Genomic DNA, 14,909 nt, shown 5'->3' with positions numbered 1-14,909 from the left:
GACGGAGCGGTTCCGTCATCAGCATAGAAAGGGTTAAGAGCGCACAGCAATCCGAGTTAATTTGGCTGCCACTCGAGTAGAAAATCTATTCAAACTGCAGCAAATCTACTTGAGAGGCAGTCCTCTGACAACGACTGCTCACAAATCGTGCTATGGGACGCAAGTTCACATTTTCTTAACCCAGCGGGAGAAAAATTCCGCCAAGCGGTGGAATTTGGCCAGAACTCTGTGTTAAAGAATAACGCGCCGTGACCTAAATTCCGCAAATTCTGTGGGTGCAAGCTTATTTGAATTAAGGGTAAACTGTACTACCAGCAACTAAGCCACGTGGGCTGTCACCCCTGTATTGACAAAGGGATGACGATTATATGTTATATGTCATATGTTGTAAGTGTAAAAACCAATAAAAATATTTTATTTTAAAAAAACATTCTGCCCACCACTGGTATGGATAGAATGGCATTTTAATAAGCAGATAGGTGCACAGTTATCTTTGGGATTGGAGCATAAGTGTACCGATGGGCAATATCTTGGTGAATCAGCAAAATAGAATGATGGATAAGTGGAAAGATGAGTTCTTGCTTAGATGCATAGTGAGACAAACGGCTGAGATACATGGATGTATGATTGTGAAATATTGGTGGACCATAGAAATATATTGCTGTGACCTACCTCCTTATCCATGTGCATGCCAACTGTCACTGTAAGATGTCTCTAAATAAACAGTATAATTTTCCCTTTCCTGATGATTGCCATGCCCGCATCACAACTAAACGTTGGCAAAGTTGCGCACTTCTTCCACTTTGGCCATGCAGCATCATGAATGCTCCCGCCTTTTCAACAGTTTGATGTCAGTACTATAGAATACCCCCAACCACATTTAGGGTTGAGTCCTTTTCTCTACTATTTGCTTACATTAGGACTAAATAACAAGCACAGAGCACTAGAGACCACTTATGAATACTAATGAGGCGGTCTGTGTTCTACAGTTCTCTTTCAAAATCTTACAGTTTCTGGTGTGTATGTGAAAGTATGTAAATGCATTTGCCCTGACTAGTAGTATTTTCACTATTCAGATTTGGCAAAAATATGACAAGGCTCACCGTTTCCATAAATATCCAACTATAGTTAGAATAGAAGAACCATTCTTTTCTCTAATATGTAGTGCCATTTTTATACTTCTCCACAAAGTTTCAGGAGAAGCTTAGAAATATAGGCGAGTCATGCATGGGGATGGCACAGAACACTATACTTCCTGTTCCTCTCAATAAGCTAAAGACCAAAGGTAGAACATCATTCTCAGTACAGGCAGCAAAATGCTGGAACCCCTTACCAGCCAAGGTAACAAATACACAAGACCTTCAGAAGGTAGGAAGTAAAGATCAAGGGCTAGATGTAGGTAAATCTAATTTACCGATTCATAAATACCGAATTTTACCGATTCGGTATTTATGAATCGGTAAATTAGAAGGAGGCAGATGTAGGTAATTTTTTAAACACAATTACCGAATCTGTAAGATTTGGTATTTACTGATTCGGTAAATACCGAATCGGTATTGCCCATTGATTCCTATGGGCCTTGAAGCCCATAGGAATCAATGGGAAATTCTGATTCGGTATTTACCGAATCGGTAAATACCGAATCCTGCAAGGGTGCAGGGGGTGTCACTTTGACACCCTCTAGCACCCCAAGTACAGGCTTGTGTGACATGTGGCACACATACATGCCCTAAGGGCATGTCTGTGTGTCACATGGCACAGGTGTGAATGCACAGATGTGCATGCACACCTGAATTCGGTATTTTACCACACAATAGGATTGTGTGGTAAAATACCGACTCTTAAGGGCCTGTGGCACTCTTAGGAGTACAGGTAGATACTGTGTTCCCATCTAGCTTGGGGACATCCCTGTGTGTTGTGCACACCGTGGGTGCTTGAAAAAATAAGCTTCCAAATGGTAAATTGTTTATGTTCTTTAATCGTATTTCATCATTATTTTCATGATTTTTGATTCATTCTCTTTTTTCATACATTAAATATCCTTGAGATGGCTCCAATGCATTTCGGGTAATGAACCCTTCATCTGGGAGCTTCTGAAAACGACAAGCATGGGTTTCTGAAATCAACAATATAAGATATAGCTGTGTGCATTATCTAATGGGTAAAAAATCGTAGCATGCAGGTAGGGTTGGTGAAGTAGGTGGGCGGTTTACATAGCGTGGTGATCGGGAGGATAACATCGTGTTTACATAGCGTGGTGATCGGGAGGATAACATCGTGTTTTTTTGTGTTCAAATAGTGAGGCATAGGCGGTTCAGTGCATTCGGATGTGCATTACAGAGGTTAAGTTGTCATAAACATTCACGTATGGTAGTCCTAAACACTCACGTATGCTGGGTGTCGTTAGGTATCTGTAAAAGAGTGAACGGGAGCGTGGGTTAATAATTAATCGGTCTCTATGTGGCGGGCGTATGAGGCACCTGCATAGGCTTCGTTGCTTGGTACTTACATGCTGTTAGAGTGCTTCGTGCTCTACGGTTTCGGCGTTCCTATTCTCCGTGAGTCAGAAAGTGGATGACTAACGCTCGGTGGTGTGCTGTGCATGCCAATTATTTCTCACTCATAGTTCACTCACGGGGAACCATACAGTCCGTTGTTTACCTCTAGTGCACACCTTTGAGTGCCTTTACTCACTTCCTAGTTTGCGGGAAAAGTGCAGTCCGTCGTTTATATTTAGCGCACACCACCGAGCGTTAGTCATCCACTTTCTGACTCACGGAGAATAGGAACGCCGAAACCGTAGAGCACGGAGCACTCTAACAGCATGTAAGTACCAAGCAACGAAGCCTATGCAGGTGCCTCATACGCCCGCCACATAGAGACCGATTAATTATTAACCCACGCTCCCGATCACTCTTTTACAGATACCTAACGACACCCAGCATACGTGAGTGTTTAGGACTACCATACGTGAATGTTTATGACTACTTAACCTCTGTAATGCACATCCGAATGCACTGAACCGCCTACGCCTCACTATTTGAACACAAAAAAACACGATGTTATCCTCCCGATCACCACGCTATGTAAACACGATGTTATCCTCCCGATCACCACGCTATGTAAACCGCCCACCTACTTCACCAACCCTACCTGCATGCTACGATTTCTTACCCATTAGATAATGCACACAGCTATATCTTATATTGTTGATTTCAGAAACCCATGCTTGTCGTTTTCAGAAGCTCCCAGATGAAGGGTTCATTACCCGAAATGCATTGGAGCCATCTCAAGGATATTTAATGTATGAAAAAAGAGAATGAATCAAAAATCATGAAAATAATGATGAAATACGATTAAAGAACATAAACAATTTACCATTTGGAAGCTTATTTTTTCAAGCACCCACGGTGTGCACAACACACAGGGATGTCCCCAAGCTAGATGGGAACACAGTATCTATCTGTATTTATAAACGCGCGCCGGACGGACGCGCCACCTGTATGTAGCACCCAACCTTCAAACAAATCTAATTAAAACATCACTAATATTTCCAGAACACTGCTGTGCGCCCTCCAACCAAAACTTTTCCAGGCACTCTTAGGAGTGCCAGCTACATATGGATTTACCGATTCGGTATTTTACTGAATCGGTATATTTACCGAATCGGTAAAATTACCGAATAGGCCCCCTACATCTCAAAAGCCAAATACCCGTCGGTAACGGCCGAAATCGGCCGTTACCGACGGTATTAGGCCTCCTACATCTGGCCCCTATTCCTCCTGAAACCAGGACCTAGAATCAAGCTACCACAGTGGCATCCCTAATTTGAGCACCATTCGAGATCAGACAGAACACCGGCACAAGGGCGCTCCTTACAATTACAGAACTACTATGACAGAACAGCCTTGCCTAGCTGCATTCAGTGCAGACTTTGAACTACACTCATATCCTCCTGGCTCTTAATACATAATTTCATCCTAGCTGCCTGTAGCCAGAACAGACTGGAGAGTGCTTGTAATCCATGGTTTTGGACCTGTAGAGCAATCATACTAGACTGTATGTAATCAGTGCAGGCCTCAGACAAAACTCTTGGCTCCTGACCCAACATTATATCAAGACTGGCTGGAGAATGATTCTATCGTAATTTTTCAACTGGTAGATCAATCATACCCGGAACCCTGCAGTAGAGATCCTATAGGGTAAACCTAGTTGTTCAAGCTTCTACCATCAAAACAAACCAAGGCTGTCATCTCGAATGAGGACATGCTCAGAATGCACAGAGGGATCTGCGACATAACAACTGCATATTGGTGTCTTTAAATGTGTCTGTCCCTGCAGGTACCACTCTATTTCCTCACTAATTCTTAGGTGCAACAACCACTTGTACACGATGACTGTAATACAGAGCGTCCAAGCTGACCTATATCCTATACTCCTCCCTACACTTTAAAAGATGTAGAAATTGGCTCTTTTGATTGATTTATGCAACATAAGATAAGGGTTTGAAGGCTCAGTGATCACCAAAAAAGGTATACACCTGTTACAACGCATTCGTTACTCCGCACTACCATTACAACGCGACTTTTACAACGCATACCATTACAACGCATTGCGCTGGGGGGCGCTCTAGGATAGGGAATAAGTATAATTTACTATCCAACACCTTCCCTAGGGTCCACGGGGACTGGAGTTAGAATAGTAAATTATACTTACCACTATCCAGCACCTCAAAGCGCTATGCGTTGTAATGGTATGCGTTGTAATGGTCGCGTTGTAATGGTAGGTAGTTGTAACGGTATGCGTTGTAACATGGTACATCCACCAAAAAAACCTATTGCACAAATGATATGACTTTGTAAAAAAATCCATGGATGTTGTGAGGTATATCTACTAAATTGCATTACTACAAACTATTTAGTGCTGTAGGGTAAATGTTTTGTCCGCTTTACTGAGTTTGATTTTGCTGCTTTGTGCCTGGTGTAAATGATTAGCAGTAATTGGCATGTTGACTCTTTTAGGGGAAGTAGTACCACCGAGTAGTCAGAGTCATTGCACCTGTCGTTAGTTTATGTTCTGATATGCTGAAACATTCAAGAGCTGGCAGCTGAACAGGAACTCCAGAATACTTGTCAGGAATGTTTTGTAACATGGCAATGAATCCTCTATTTGCTGTATTAATCTTTGTGAAACGATCTGCACAGCTCTCAAATACTCATTAAGATATTTATTATGTTTAGTGTTTTAGGTTTATGTTTTAGAAGGGGAAAATGCTTGATTTTACCTTTTTTATCAATATTTTTACTGGCCCTGGACTTAAACATACTAGCCAGGCTGGTTAAAAACGGAAAAGTGTTCACCCTTTGAATAATGGAAAAGCCTTAATTTGCAGTAGGAGAGAGGAGGGTACATGGATTAACAGAACTACAAAGGTTTGCAGAAATATTCGGTTTCAGATCTCTAACTTCCGGGATACCAACCTGCTTTGTCACTGATGACGTGATGGGAGACATGTGTGGCTGTAGGAGAGGACTAGGTTGAAGTCTGAGAAAAAGTGTCCTAATGAAATAGCCAACTTTCTATTGATAATATGCTTACACCTTCTGAATTATGGAAGCTTCTCACATCCTCCGATAGAATTTCTGGAACGTTTTGAACACATCTCTTACAATATTTGTTGTATGTGTTTATCATGGACATGTTTCAGCTCACTTTTTAATGGTCTTTTTCTGACTGTTTTACAGGGAATGGTTTCAGAAGCCTGGTTTCACGTATAAGAGCAGAAACAGCAAAGCAGGAGGAACAAATGCCCTTAAATTCTGTAACAGCAACTCCTTCTGATGGCGGCACGGGTGACGCAAGGAGGAGATCCTCGGACAGCCTCACAGATGTTCAAATGGCTTGAGCTGGAAGTAGTAACCCCTTTCATACGAGCAATGTGGCATGCCTATGAAAACCTCATGCAATATCGTGATTTGACTTTCTGACCAATTACGTCTTTCATTGAAGGCTTTGACCAATCCCATGACTTGACTTTCAGACCAAATCCACCTTTGTTTCAAGCATGATCCAATCACATGACTGAATGTTCCAAAACGTCGAAAAATTGACATTCGGGCCACTAAGTCATTGTCACTCCTTCCTCATTACTCTCACTGGTCTCATGCTTTTCAGCACTGTACTGCTTGCAGTGGTGGTCAAGGTTCTCGCTTTGGCTGTGGTCTCAGATGGGAGGTTGCCTGAAGCCTCATACAGACCTTGTCCATATGTCCGATAAGACACTTTGCTATCGCTCTTCACAAATTTTCAGTGCACTGCTTTAGAATTCTAGATTGACTAATATGACTGAAGGTTTTTTCCCGCTGTGCGATGGGCATCTTATACTGATATGCTATTATGCCCATCTCCTGCAGCACCTGCCCTTCAACAGAGACCTGCGTCTTGACGTCAACAATAGTGCCAAATTGGAAGAGGAACTTATGGTATGGGTGCAGGGACAGAGACAGTGGCGTAACAAGGATACCATGGACACTAAAGCAAACAATCAAAATGGACTCTTACCACTCTTCCAAGGTTGAGCAGTAAATGAAACCTAAAATGGGGTACGGTGTTTCCCTTAAATCTCTAAGCCCCGGAAACAGAGCACCTGCTGTGCTAGTTACAGCTACACTCCTGCCATAGTCATGCAATCCAGTAGACATTAGTAGTGTGTCTGAATCTACAATCAACGTTCTTCGGGTCTTAAGTGGGACAAATGATAGAGATCACGCATTCCAAAGACCTGCTTCCATCAAAATAGAATGAGCTAATTCTATATACAATGCAATGATCTGTATTGTGCCAAAGGTAGCTCTCAACTTAAAGCATCCATGATTGCATTAGCTAGAACACTGCCAAAGATTCCCCTATGCTTACTCTTAGACAGAGGCAGTATTCCGCACGCTCCCTGGTGATTACAATCATAGCCTCATCCGCTACTGTGCAGCTCCACAGATTTAGGGAACACTAAATGCTCTATTCATGCATTAGTTATCAGAAATAAGGATAAAGGACTGTTACCCCAAGTCTTTGGTGGTGTAGATGGACGGCAGCAATGCTCCAACAAATCTGAAATGAGCTGTTGTCATGTTGAATTTATCAGACAGGTGAACAGAAGCACACAGGTAGAATTTATCCTCCGCCTTCAAAGCACCCCAAGTTTTAATATCAACACTACAGCACTTACAGATGGATTGCAGTGATATAGACCTCTGAAAAGACAAGAGTGATAAACCCCAGATCAAGGGAGCGCTGTTATCATAGAGGTTGGCGTAATGGCTGTACACAGTCAATGCACTAAACAGTGGAGGCTGGATTGGAAACGTGCATGTTGACCTACAGCTCGTAATGGAGTCGGAAGAGGTAAACTGAGGTCAATAGTGCAGCAATCGGGAGAGGCCACTTTGATAAGTTCCATCTCAAAGTTGAGTACTAATCAATAGACAGGCTTGTTAAAGGCCGTACGTAGTCATACCCCATCAGAAGTGCCAACTATGGGGTCGCATCAACACCATTGCCCCTGTCCACATGCACAGATCCACAATGGTTGTTGTGGACAATTCAAGTGAAATGGGGTAAAACTATGAAAAATGAAATGCAAGAAGTCTAAAATGATCTTTTAGCCCCGCGGGGGCAGCTGCTTATCTGGCTACTTGTTGGCATCACTCAAGGTACACAGTGGTAATATGTTACATACAGCCACACCTCACTGCAATGAGATCTTGCATATCAACTAAAAAGGTTCTAGTCTCTGGACAAATTAGAGGCAACGCCTGCATAGGATACTTATTGAGAACTCTACACCGGTGGGTTTTAAGGGTGGTAGGTATCTGACACATCACTGGCGCGAGAAACTCCCAAATATTGCATCCAACTCCGTATCTTATCCAGACGTTATTACTTTATCAAACTATGTTATGTATATTTTCCCATTGTTTCTAGTTTTGTTGCAGACTGACTTGTAAAGGATAATTTTGTTTCTTACTTAATATATGCACTGTGACACTACAGAGCCAAGAATACTGACACATGCACTATGACCTTTGGGATATCAAACTCGAGCACCATGACTTGTGGGAATGCAGACAGGTGCATACAACAATACTGGAATTTAGAAAAGTAAAAATGGACTGCTGATAATCCAGCCATATGCATGGCAACTATTGTGTATTCCATACATGTCAATGGACCGACTCAGGTGGGAGACTACCGATATTTTTTAATTAAAAAATGTGTTTATTTCAGTTATCTCCCCCCTTCTTTCCCATGTTGTCTTCTAAGTACTGTTAGCCACTTGGACATTATGATCTGAAGTATTGACCTGTTTAATCCTATTGTCAATTAATTCAGGCATTTGTCTCTGAAACCTTTGTGTAAGCTGTGCTTGCCATCTGTTTCACATTATATATATTGTATGCATACAGAGTCACAGAGGCCAAAGCTAAGACTTCCCTGAAAGTGGTTCGGGGACCCGATAGAGTTCAGTGTAAAGTAATTTATCATATACGATGGATTTTGAGGGCAATTGATCTTTGTAGCTACAGATGCAGCCACGCTGGACTATCTAAGAATAACCTCCATTCTGTGAAACTGAACTTTGTGAAAATCTTAAACTACAAGTTAGTAACATATTTTGAATGTTCAGCCTCGAGAGGTGGCACTATGGTGCCAGTGGCAGCATACCCTCACAGGTGATAGTGTGGTTTAAAAATGCACATAACATGACATAATATGGAGGAACAAATTCAGCAAATCCCTGAATTTTCACTTGATGAAGTCAGTGAAAATCTGCCAACAAACTACACGTTCCAGGAACTGCACAATACTGTTGACGCCTACAAACACATATATCAGTGATGGTACCCATACACTGAAGTGAGCCAGGGGCAGTGTACAATTGTGTAAATAGTGACTTAGATACTGCACGTATACTGCCATTGGTATATAGGGAACTGTTCTGTTGCTCTTGGTAACTGGGGTCTTTTGTAGTTTTCCTATATCTTAAACTTTTTTTGTTGCTGTGTGGCTTTTGTTGTCTATGTTTGTAGGTAGGCCAAACCTACAACCTAGGTATTTTGATTCTTTTTGTTATAATACTTTTTTTTATAAAACTCTCTGGAAGAGGTGGATCTGACTGGGTACCTGTCTCTTCCAAGGCCCTACCCCCAAGGAATTATGTGCGTCACCCAGCAACCCCCCCTCACCTCACCCCCCCCCCCCCATCCCTTCCGGCACTTTAGAGACACCTGAAAATCTATCTGGAGTGTAAACAGACTGGAAGTACTTGGAGCAAGTTATCCTACATGAGAACCAGAAAATGCTAACTGCGTTCACTTTTCGCTCTCGGGCTGCGGATCACCCGGCAGAGAACAGAATGTACACTTTTCGGTGAAAGAGTTTATGTGTTATTTTAATTTTGTATTAGCGCAATGCACATCCTAAATCCAATATATCATTCATAAGCCAATAAAGTGACTTATGGTTATGGGTCAGAATGTGTTCTCTGTTGTAATTGAAGAAGTTAAATCTGAGCACAGTGAGAGTTGATTGTTCTGGAAATAATTTGCGTGTTGTTTAGGTACCGACGCAAAGTATGGCCTTTCCTCAAAACCATTGTGAGCATACCAAAAAGAAAAAGCTTAGTTTGGCAAATTTTCCGAGCTTTGCCACACTTCGGAGAAGTTTCCCTGGGCATGGCCTACCAAATGGGCTGCTGCCAGCCTTGGAATGGCAGCACTTAAAAGAGGCATGGCGTGGAGCAGAGGGTTTGGCGCATGCACAGAGAGGACTTCTGCACAGGGATGGAGAGCTAATTCTGGAGGCGATGACGCCAACGGTGGAGCAGCAGCGCCTCTAGAGGCCGGCCAGATGGATCCCGTGCCCCAGCTAATTTTGTTCTGCCACCCCTGCCCCCTTTGTGCCCCACCACCACAGCTGCCAAATGTACCAGGAGGCCACGCAGAAAAAATACAGACATGGCAGTTTGCACACATTAATTTGTTCAATTACTTCTCATTACAGAGCAGTGTTATTTACTTAATATTGTATTATCTGACTTTGCATGTGTGTATAAATCAAAATATACTTACATAGATATATATGCAAACATATATACAAAGTGAGTTGTAAACATCTATCTATCTATCTATCTATCTATCTATCTATCTATCTATCTATCTATCTATCTATCTATCTATCTATCTATCTATCTATCTATCTATCTAGCTATAAAGTGGGTGTGTGAGTGGCTGTGAAGGAGTTTGAGTAAGTGTTTGAGTGGTTCTGTGGGTGTTCAAGTGGGTGTGTGAATGGGCTTGTGAGTGGCGTTGTGAGTGGTTGTGGTACCGGTTTGAGGGTCTGTGAGTGAGAGTGTGATTGGCTGTATGGGTGTGTGAGTCGTTGTGGGTGGTGAAAAGTCAAAATATTGAGTTTTAAATATCGACTGACCTTAATATCGAGTCCAAAATATCGGGATACAAAAATATCGACCGTCAGAATATCGTTGACAAGAAATTCGAGTTGAAGGTAAGTAATATCGTGTTCAAAAATATCAAAGTAAGTAATATAATTTGCAAAAATGTTGTTGTTATAAATGTTGATTTATTTAGTGTTATGTATTTTAGTGTGTATTTAAAATGTATGTGTTCTATGTCAGTCAGTCAAAAGTACTTTATTCGGTTTAAAACAAAACCATAAAAGTATACTAAGCATTTTAAGTCAAAACCTAAATTATTATCAAAAGACAATAAAAATACAATACAGAAGAGCAAAACTAAATATATATACACAGTACCTATTCAATTCATTTACAAAAACATTATATAAAACCAGATAAAGATTTAAAAAGAGTATCCTCAGCCACAATTCATTTAATCAAATTTAACACTTTGACTAGTCCCATTTAATTTTCTTCTTTAATCTTACAGCCACATTAAGGAAATTAGCAATATTAAAAATCTCCCATACATTAGAAAGTAGCTGAAAGTAATGAAGGGCTGACTTGACTTGGATAAAACCTTTGTCTTTTAAAAGAGGGATAATAAAACGCTTGCGAATTGGAAGAAAATGCTCACAAAAGAAGATAAAGTGCATTGTGTCTTTAGTGGAGAAACCATCACAAGAGCAAATCTGCAGATCTTCCTCTCTTTTCCACCCCGATGACCCAGCGAGGAGGAGATGGAATTGATTCAACCTGAATCTAGTTAATAAAAAGCGGTGGTTGGAATTATTTACAATGTTCAGGTAAGGTTCTGTAGCCCATGATGTTTTTATCAATTGATGAGCCCTTACCGTCCGTTTGCCCAACTCTCTATCTTCTCTGGCTAAGCAGGTCGTTAAATTGTAGGTGTCCTTGACCCACCTGATATCCCCTCTCACCAACTTATCAGGCGAGTTAAACAGTTCTGGTCGACACAATTTAACAGATAACTTATGGACGTAACTCAGCCAGGGGATACGGTAGCCAAAATCAAGTGCTAGACAATCTCTGAGGATTTCCTGATTTAATACTAGCTCGGGGTTTAACCAGATAGAGATCCATTTTATAAGTGGGGTGATGGCTATGCGATCTTCCAAGAAGCCAACTCAACACTCATGGTGAACTATGAAACCGGATGTGGATTGAGGAACAGATAAAATAGTTTTCAGGAACTTATCCTCCACCACTTGAATGGCCTTCACATTCTTAAAACCCCAAAGGTCTGCCCCGTACATTGCTAGAGAAACACATTTAGCATCATATATCTTTAGTAGTGCTTGAAATGGTTTAACTCCCAATTTGCGGGCGAAGCCCAAAACAGCTAAAATGGATCTAACCAGTACATTTCGTTTAGCTATTAATTGGAGAGACCATGTGCCCTTATCATCAAAAATAACGCCTAGGTATGGAAAGGTGGATACCCCAGACAGCACGTTTCCATCACAATGCAAGGTTTTTACCCCTTTCACTTTGGCGCCAACCATCATAATGTGTGATTAAGAAAAGTTGATGCTAAGATAAATAGATTTCATAAAAATAGAAAACGAAGTTAAAAGGCTTTGCAACCCTACCGCTGTGCACGCTAAAAGGGCGGCATCATCCGCATATAACAATGCCGGAATTAATCGTTTGCCTACCCTGGGTATGTCTTTACAGACCTCGGACAAAACTGAACCAAAATCATTAATGTACAGGGTAAAGAGCAGAGGGGGCCAAAATGCACCTATGCCTCACACCATTAATAATGGATATCTTCCCTGTGCAGTTGCCCCTTCGATCGTATCTCACTGTAGCAGATAAATCCCTGTGCAGGTCAGCAAGGAAGTACACAATATTGTTATCCACGCCCAAGTGAAGGAGCATTACCCATAATTTGGACCTATTCACACGGTCAAAGGCCGAGGAAAGGTCCATAAAAGCTAAGTATAGGGAACCTCTTTTGCGATTGTGTACTTAACAATTAATAATTGTAGGTTGAGACTTTGATCTATTGTGCCCCAACCTTTCCTAAAACCATATTGCAGGCCCGAAAGGGTGTTAGTTTCTTCCAACCACGCTGTGAGCTTGCTTAATACCACCCGAGCTAGCACCTTTACAGCAGAATCGATGAGGGAAATGGGTCGGTAGCAACTAGGATCCCCTCTATTGCCCTTTTTAAAAATAGGTACTATTACCGATTCAGACCAAGAATCTGGCAAACCTGATTTGCACGTCTTATTAAAAACATTACACAGAACTTTTGACCATGTCTTGACATCTAATTTAAAAAGATCGGCTGGGACGCCGTCTGGTCCGGGAGCCTTGTTACATGTCATCTGGCGGATGGCCTCTGCCACCTCTGACTCAGTAATTGATAGAGTGTAAGAGTCATGCATGGAAAAGGATTTAGCCACCCCACCGGGGTCTGCTCCTTCATATACAGATTTAAAATGGGCACACCAAACTTGTTCCTGGATACCACAGTCTAATTGACTGTTGCAAGAATCTTGGAAAATAGGTTTATTTATTACTGCCAAAAATTTAGAGCTATTTTTAAGAACATCAATAGATGTTAGCTCATCACATTCATCTCCTCTGATTTCTCGTCTTCTGTTCTCCTGGGCCACTTTATAGGCTTTCCTTAGGGCTGATATGATCAATTTTTCCGCCCGATTTTGCTTCAAAGCCACCAGCAATTTCCGGTGAGCTAATGAACAGTTATGATCAAACCATCCCTCCCTGGCTATATCTTGTGCCCTACCCGGCCGTTTAAGATCACTAGCAACCTGTGTACAGATTTTGGTATAAGCTTCTAAGATCTCCCTACCCCCTGCATGTTCATTCAAGCAAGTGGACATTTCATCTCCAACCTTAATTAATAGGTTGGTTTTAAAATCCTCGCAAACTACTCGGCACCACCTGATTCTGCGAGCCTGATCTGTGCGCCGGATGTCTAATTTATCTGTTTTCCTGTTACGTGTGGCATGTTTCTTTACCACATCCACCATGGTCAAAGCCACTGGATTATGGTAGCTGAATGTGGACCAAAATGCAGTATAATCGCATACCTTGGCACCCCACCGGAAACTGAAAATATAATCAATAGTTGATGGTCTCCCATTCCCTTTAAAAGTAGATGCAGCCCCTTCCGATTTACAGGGATATTTTAATCCATTTTCAGCCATCAAAGTTTCCAAACCTTCTCCTTGCGGAGAAAGCTCAACGTGGATGTCCCCCTGGTCTGGTGGGCCTAGACTATCCATAACCTGACAGTTCTCAGGGCAGCCGTGCACATTAAAATCTCCTAAAACAATAACCGAGTAAAGGTATATGTTATCTTCTATATATGTAACAAGGAAACAATTCAGGCTGACAAGGTGTTCTGTGGCAGTAACTCTATCAAATGAGTTATAGAAATTATTAATCAAAATAGTGCCATAGTGCCCACATAAGTGGAAGCAATTTGTACTGCCAAACAGTATGGTAAACCTGTATCCAATTTAATGTGAGTGCCTAAAATAGATGCGGAAATCAGAGTCACTAACCCGCCCTTCGCCCTCCCCATACTGGAGGGAATAGCTGGGGAGAAGTGGGATGTATAACCGTCAAAGCATAGCAAAATCTCAGTGTCCCATGTTTCTTGTAACCCTATGATATCTGCCCCACATAAAGAATTTCTCCATAGGGCATCATATAATTTGTTTCTTAGGCCTGCGATATTCCAGCTTAAGATTTTAGTACCCTCAATGGTTTCATTAAGACCCACCATCTCAATAGAGGAGATACCTGCTGCTAGTGGTTCCTTCACCCCATTCAACAGAGCAGCATTATTTGGTGTTCCTGGGGACACTAGTCAGTCGATCTCTTCCAAATTCGAACGTGCTTCGAATCTGTTATGAGTAGATACAAAGAAGTCGCGAGGACCTCGGGCCTGTGGAAATTGCAGGCGTTCTACCCTTTCATTCATCATTACAGTGGAGTCTCGATAAAAAAACCCTAAGGGTAAAACCCCAATACCATCCTCTGAGCAAAGCCTAGATCCAGCCCTCTCCAAAATCAATTTCACAATCTGCGGTGAGGCAAAACTCAAGATCACACAGTCCCCTCTACTGGTTTTGACAGAATTCCCAACCCAGGGGATCCTACGTAAGCATGGGCGGAAAATCCTTTCCACTCGCGGATTTTGCGGATTTTCTGTAAATTCGCGATCCGCGAACGCTCGCGAATTTACCAAAAATCCGCAAATTCGCACGCAGCGGATTTTTTTTTCTTGGTGATACAATTTTGCGGCGTGCGGCGTAAGTTCGCAATTGCGAACATGTAGGTGCGGCGGGCAGCAACAATCTCGCACTCGCGAAATTACAAAATTTGCAATTCTGCACAAGAAATCCACTAGCAAGCAGCATAGACCTTC

At 41.9% G+C, this 14,909-nt stretch overlaps 1 protein-coding gene across 2 annotated transcripts in view; it reads left to right on the top strand.

Annotated features, from left to right (window-relative positions):
- Nucleotides 1-9,530, top strand: part of LOC147730265 (transient receptor potential cation channel subfamily V member 1-like) — a 189,825-nt gene extending 180,295 nt beyond the window's left edge. For both annotated transcript variants that reach the window (XM_086955034.1, XM_086955036.1), the window contains exon 16: nt 5,745-9,530. In XM_086955034.1, coding sequence (XP_086811160.1) covers nt 5,745-5,905 — 161 coding nt within the window. In that variant the 3' untranslated portion in view covers nt 5,906-9,530. The remainder of the gene's footprint in view (nt 1-5,744) is intronic.
- The last annotated feature ends 5,379 nt before the right edge of the window (nt 9,531-14,909 follow it).

Source organism: Lissotriton vulgaris, chromosome 2_1 (genome assembly GCF_964263255.1).
Source record: "Lissotriton vulgaris chromosome 2_1, aLisVul1.2, whole genome shotgun sequence".
Lineage (NCBI taxonomy): Eukaryota > Metazoa > Chordata > Amphibia > Caudata > Salamandridae > Lissotriton > Lissotriton vulgaris.
This window is presented reverse-complemented; position numbering and strand designations above follow the sequence as displayed.